This window comes from Cryptotermes secundus, unplaced genomic scaffold, assembly GCF_002891405.2.
Source record: "Cryptotermes secundus unplaced genomic scaffold, Csec_1.0 scaffold1025, whole genome shotgun sequence".
NCBI classification, from domain to species: domain Eukaryota; kingdom Metazoa; phylum Arthropoda; class Insecta; order Blattodea; family Kalotermitidae; genus Cryptotermes; species Cryptotermes secundus.
Genome location: NW_019730118.1, coordinates 905,546 through 912,705, shown reverse-complemented (window position 1 = coordinate 912,705; position 7,160 = coordinate 905,546). Strand labels below are relative to the sequence as shown.

The 7,160-nt window shown below is 38.7% G+C and overlaps 1 protein-coding gene across 2 annotated transcripts in view; it reads right to left on the bottom strand.

The window, feature by feature from the left end:
* The window catches only part of LOC111866268 (lissencephaly-1 homolog), an 83,051-nt gene that overhangs the window by 12,341 nt on the left and 63,550 nt on the right, over nt 1-7,160 (bottom strand). For both annotated transcript variants that reach the window (XM_023855054.1, XM_023855055.2), the window contains exons 3-5: nt 5,076-5,229; nt 1,979-2,125; nt 316-472 (exon numbers count right to left, since the gene is read on the bottom strand). In XM_023855054.1, coding sequence (XP_023710822.1) covers nt 316-472; nt 1,979-2,125; nt 5,076-5,229 — 458 coding nt within the window. The remainder of the gene's footprint in view (nt 1-315; nt 473-1,978; nt 2,126-5,075; nt 5,230-7,160) is intronic.

The window sequence follows — 7,160 nt, the reverse complement described above, 5'->3', positions numbered from 1 at the left end:
TTTTGATTGGGGGGGGGGGCATATTATCAACACTCGGTCTGTCAATGTGATCTTTCAAATTTATTCTGTACTGTCATACAAATTCTGTTACTTGTGGAATCTGTAGTCCTCTCACAATTTCTTAATTTCCTTTATGGTCCAATAAGGACTGTTCTTGTTCCAAATATCATTACAGAAAGAGAGGAAAATTCCCATGTGGCATTACTCTGATTAACAACATACCATACTCTGTGATGCACAGCAAAATACACCCATTTCATTTGTGCTCACTGTTTTCTCACAGCAGAAATGTGCCCCAAAATGTGACAAACTTACCTAGTAGTTTACCGGTCTGATCAAAAGAAATATCTTGGACAGAGTCTGTGTGCCCCTTGAGTGATTTCTCATATTCTCCAGTCTCAAAATCCCATACTTTTAGAGTTGCATCTTCACTTGCTGACACCATGACACTGAAAACTGGGTGGAATATAACCTGTAAGAGAATATACAGATCTATAAATTACATCAATTACCTTGAAATATTAGGCGGCAAAGACAAATGGTTTGCAACCATATGAAATTATTGTGTCAACACAGCAGATCTTTACACTGTCTTCAGAGGTCACTTCTGTAGTCATACATTTAACTCGGAGACTAACAAGCATTGGAAGCATTACTTCAGTGCCCCCCCCCACACACACACACACACACAAATGATGCTGGAGATTAGAATGGAACATGCCACAATGATGATTACAAGAACTTCATCAAGTGTTTGTCTACATTCATTTTGACTGACCTCAGTCTCACTATGAGCTACTCCTGACCTTCCATTTTGTGCATTATCCACTGGTCACTACTGATCCTCTTTAAACGCCTAACCCATTTGTACCCTGCAAACTGACCTGCAGCCTTATTCATGTAGGCTTCCCTGATCATACATTTGTAAGAAAACCTTTTGCCGTCATGTGTAAGGCTTAATGTTTGCTTGCCCTTCGACCTGCGGCATCCTAGTTGAACAGTTCCAATTACGGCAAAATTCAGTGAACCAAACCGATTTTGATGCCATTCTTGTTCTCTCTGCACTTTAAGCTGCTTGCTAGAATGGACCTCTGCCCATGACCTTCCTGCATATTCGTGCATACTCAAGACATGAAAGTTCATGGAGGTATGTTTTGTGGTCACTGAAAGTTTCCAAACGTTATACATACATATGAACATACACAGAAAAATTATTTCAGTTTTATTGGCCTTCTGCTAATCAGAGTAAGCCATTTTTGTTTGGGTTCTTTGCCTTTCATTTGCAATTCTGCATTCTTCTACACATTGTTTTTAACATATCCAACCCACTACAATTTCTTTTATGTCTACAGCACTAATTGCAGTGATATCCAAATCTGATGAATCTCTAAGGGGGGTTGCCTTTTTAACATTAAATTGATGTTATCGCTCAATGGGGTTATGCAGAATTTCATGATGGAACCGTTCATCTTCTTAAAGACCTACCTGAACACAGGAACTGACTGTTGCTTAAACCACAAGAACACTAAACTGAGGTATGAGATCTGGAAGACTGAAAACTTCTTACACTGAATGCAGGTTATGTGCTAAATTAAAATGAAATAAAAACAAGGAGAACTCACACATTGTTTATATTGGGTTTTTACTGGGACAAGAACAAATTTTCATTAAATGTGGTAACAATAAACTGGGATTTTACTGTACCGAGATTAATAAGCAGCGCCAGAAGAACTGATGGTAAAAAAGGGACTGGACAGAAAAAAGAATGCAAGAAACAACAGTCATGTTGCTTAAATGAAGTTTATACAAAATAAATCTTCCATGATACAGAAGACAAAAACTGAAGCAATGATGATGTAGTCAGCATGTCTCAAACCATCATGCAGATAACATCTGTTAACATATCATTGTGCTGATCATTCAATCCTTACTGTCATTTTATGTATGCAGTGTATTAGAGTTAAAAGACAAATTTTACCTTTGTAACAGGTGCACGATGACCTGAGAGGCAGTACTTCTCTGGTGGCCTTGGGATCCATTCGGTAGGGGATCGCTTCCCTCGTGTAGGAGCACCTTCAATAAATTCTTTCTCTGCTTCAGACAGTTTGGATTCAAGCTCCATCACCTTAAAATATCAAATAACAAACACAAATAACAGCAGCTCTTGGCCTCAGGGTCGTACATGAGAACTATTTGAGTGCTCCTGCAATGATTTAAGTTTAACAATGTAAAATCTTTAAAATTATTCCATGTCAATCTTCATAATCAGCAGTGTTTGATCCCGCTGGATACGTAACCATTTTAACATGCTAAGGATATCTCTGGGTCACAAGTCACTTTTTGAAGAAAGGACAGGGCAATGAGAACAGAACTCTTTAATTAATCCACATATACATGATTTAAAGCCTGGAGTGTGTAGGCTGTCCAGTGAATGTCTACATTCATTACCAAAACATCAGCCTGTTTTATTGTTATCAAAACATAACCTTTCTTTCCAGGTCCAGTGATTGAGGCTAGCTCTTTCTAAGGGACCCAATAAAGTAGGTGTCTTCCCTCACCTGAGGACGAAAACAGGTCCTGTTTCCAAAACGCTGTTTTTTCCTAGTTAATTAGAATCCGGACGATGGACAAAGTCTGAAAACCCAGTATCTCTGTGTGTTATACACCATCGTAAGAACCCTATAGTATCTAATTTCTTTCCTTGGCTCTGGAACCAGTCATCATCAGTGTTGAACAGATACTTGTTTACTAACAACTAAAACATCCTCACTGTGATTAATGTCACAGACTTGCTGTCATTTGAACCCAGACTGAAATCACATTCAGCAACTAATTCCTCAACTAACTCTGTCAATGCTATCAGCATCTGTTATACAGAGCCATCATAGAAGAGTGCATCTTGGCTTTATTTTCTGTAATTATCTTCATACCTGTGTTTTGCTATCTCACTGGTATGTATATCAGTACTTCTATCACAACACAACCTTAAACAAACAACTGAAGACAAGAACATTTTCAATAAAATCATAAAATCAAAATTGGTATTAATTCACTAAGTATATTCCCTACGTGTTTTGACCACAAGCAGTCATAATCAGATAATGCTAAAAATGTTGTTAACACACATCATTTGACTGTTTATTACAATCGATCCATTGTTACAAGTCCAGTCAATTCGGTATAATTTGCTATATCATATCTTGATCAATAGGCTGTAAAAGATAAATGGTTACAATAGATCCATTGTAATATGCAGTCCAATGATCCCATGTTGACAATATGTGGCTGAAACAAGTAGCAAGTATGCTTAGTGAATGGATACTGATTTCATATCTTCAGTTGTTTATTTATAGCTGTGTTGTGATAGACACTGATATATATAGCAGTTACTGTAATTATTTCTGATCTCACATGCCAAACGAAATGAAGATACTTAACGAAGAGTACAAAATACCTAGAGGAGGTAGGGCAAAGTTTCCTTTGCCCTAAAGCCGCATGCTATGAAGAAAAATGGGAAGTGGAAGTAAAAATCCAAAGTTAACAACATGCATCCTGAGAAATGATGCAATGGAAATCACTTTCTCCAGGATGATAATACTTCTGTTTAGTCTTTGTCTCTGCATGAATACATGCCCATAAACACCAAGATCAAACCATGTCACCCATCCTCCATGATCCCTTGATCGCTGCATAACTCTTTTCCATGTCCAAGATTCCAGCTGGCACTCAGCAGAAGAGGTTCAATCATAAATTTATGACCAAAGAATATTAGCTGACTACAAATGTGAAATTCAAGGCAGAATTTCCACAGAGTTTCTAACAATAGCAGTGTCTGTTAGTCTTGCCATATCAGGTCACAAGGGAGCAACTATGAAGGGGACAACTTGGAACAGCCACTAAATGATTTCTATATATATAAATTTAATCAGGAAATGTTCTGATCACACCTGACATGAACTATAATGCAGCAAAACATCACTAATTGGAACTTACAAGATGACATTGCAAGAATTACTAAAGTCTGAATTGTGGAACATAATTCTACATTAACATTTTCAAGTTATAGTTCATAAAAACTAACGTAGTGTGACATGTTGCGCAATGGAGGACCCCCCCAGCGGTACGTGGCAGCATCGTAGCACTGTCGTTACTCCCCGCGGTGACATAACACGCAACACAGCTGTGACACTGGTAACAGGCAACAGCGGTACCCATTGCGTAACAGGCGGGCGCTGCGACTATATAAGGGAACTAAACAGCCACCACAGTCAGTTAAGCGCATCAGTCGCTGAAGTGAGTTCTCCAGTCCACAGTGAACAAGTTAAACTGTATCAGCGGCCGAAGACAGTTCTCCAGTCAGCAGTGAACTAGTTTTCAAGTCAGCAGCCTACGAGTTGAGTTGGAATCTAGCCAGCGGCGAGTTACGAGTTACAGACGCGTGTGTGAGAATCAGTGATAGTTCGTGATAACTGAGTAATAACTGGGAGTGTGTGTTACAGTTGCACTTGTCCCAACTCCTGCGTTATAAAAACGTGTAGACTACTGACAATAGAGTGAATTGAATATTGAACAGGGGTTGTAAATTGTGGAAACCTGTAACAGTGTTATAATTAATTGTAGCCGAGACTTGTAGGTTGTTGAATAAACCAATTAACAATCTCTACGGCGTATTCACAGCAAAACACGTTACAGGATATACAATCAAGCAACATAAGTCAATATATGTTAATTTTCTCTAAAAGCACAAATTTGTACTGTTTTTAATACAAATTACACACTATATATGTATTCTGATACTCATCTAAGCTGACATGAAGTGAAAAAGTGTATCATTAAATTCTCCTGCATGAAATATTTCTGTTCTGGGTAAATAAAGTGCACACATAAAAGGAAAAGGCAGTATGAATACATATGGTACAAAATAGTGAGGTAATTATATTAAGCAGTCACCTTCATTACTGTAAATACTTGTGAGTCTGACCTATCAGAGGTTGAAATGCATAACATGTACAAAATTTTACAGCAAAATCATTCTCAGTGTCTAGACATTCAGTCATAACAGCAAGCATACACACCTTTTTTTGTAGCCTGATAACAGAGGTCCATTTCTTCTCCAGCAAACCCCCATATTTCCTCTCCACTTCTCCTGGCATATCTGCTTCCTTTTTGAATGCTTCCAAAGCATCCATGTAGCCATTACTGCTCAGGTAGTCTGCAATCGCCTTATTTCTAAAACATAATATCAACCACAGAAATGTAACACTCCATCATTTGCAGTCAACAATAAGTAGGGTGAATAACCCCTGATTCTGCATTTAAATAATGATCAGTTTTTGATGACAATAATAATAAGAAAGAGCAACACCCAAACTGAAGTGTACAACGGCAAATATGAGCTGAAGGCCTGTGTGGCCCACTGACACATTTCAACACAAAATATATATTTCTTACAAAACATGTACACCTAATTATAGTGTCCCATCATATGAGACTGCGATTATCTACCAATGAGTCAGAAATTTACCAAGACAAGATGAAAAAACAACGAATCATCTCATATCCATGTACTAGCACACTCCAGGTTAAACTTCATTTTGCAGGGAAAAAATCTGCATATGTGTGTAAAATATATGAGTATACCATGATTTGTAGCCCTCAATATGAGATCAATCAAATCAAATTTGGAGATGAATTTGTTACAAACCTGAAATCCATGATACCAACTTGAAGGGAGACATCTAACAATCGGAACATAATCATACCCGAGAAAATTACTGTCTTCGGTTTCAACTTTAATCTTTTAACTTTTCTGCCATAATGTTAATATTCAAATTGCATTCTGCAAGATATGAATACTGAAAAAAATACAAAGCCGATCAAAATCTGTTTAACTGTCCAGACGCAATAATGGTGTTGACAAAACGATATTATTCGAAATATGCCTGTGTCAAACAAGTTTGCCACCTGTGAGCTCAGCAACGTTTTGACACTTTCCATCAACTCCTCATTATGTTGAAGCACTGTGATCACAACCAGTTCTTCAGGAAGGTAAACTGGTGGCAGGGACTCAGAGCAAGACCAGGGCTGTAAGGAGGGTGATCCAACAACTCCCAGTGGAAATGCTCCAGCAGTGCTTAAGTGCAAGCAGCTGTATGTGGATGTGCATTGTCATGGAGTAGAAGTACACCGTATGTCAGCATTCCACAGTACACTTCCTAGTTATTTTGATCCCTTGTTGCATGAACTCCATCATCAGCACTCTTTTCCTGTCCAAGAAAACAGCTGCCATCAGCTTTCTGGCAGGCAAAAGTCTGTTTAAACTTTTTCGGCTTCTTTGGTGATGGTGTTTGCATCCACTGCTTTGACTGCTCTTTGGTTTCACCATTACAAAAATTAAACCCAGGTTCTATCACCTGTAGCTTGTATGATGGGACTGAGAAATACATTGCCATCTTTGTGGTATCGCTCTAAAAAGTCAAAGCCGAAGACATTCTCTGCACACCTGTGAGCCTACCTGGATGAAATCTGTGGAAATTCATATGAAAGTTCTGAATTTGTGAAGTGTCGTTTTTCACACATTTTTTGGTCAACAATTTGAAACACTCACTCACTAACTACAGACGGTCGGCTGACCACTTCGCTCTTCATCGTGAACATTCATTTACCCATCATTGAACAAGATCACTCACTCACTACAGACGGCAGGCAGACCTCTTCGCTCTTCATCGTGAACGTCTGTTCGCCCATCTTTCAGCATTCTAGACCATCGTATTATAGTTCCTTTACTCCTTAAATTTTGGCCATAAACCGCGCACAACTCATGATGGCCTACCGCAGCACTCATGTTCTTAATGTGAAGAAAGAGGATAGCGCAAAGTTTCCCGCTGGCGGGATTATTAATGACAGGACACATCATAACTCACTATGCAGAGACAAGAACAAACACTATGTTCCCAGTTATGTAAGGGTTTACAAAGCACTATGTCATGTGACGCCACCTCGCATGCGCCAGCTCTCCCCCGCCCTACATTAGTTGCTAAAACAAACAGAGGTTACTTTCTTTATAACCCGAGGATGATAAAACGGGTATTAATTTCAGAATTCAAGGTGCTACAGCTGTTAAACCTATCAATTTCTTTCCTCTATGGTGACTCCATTGC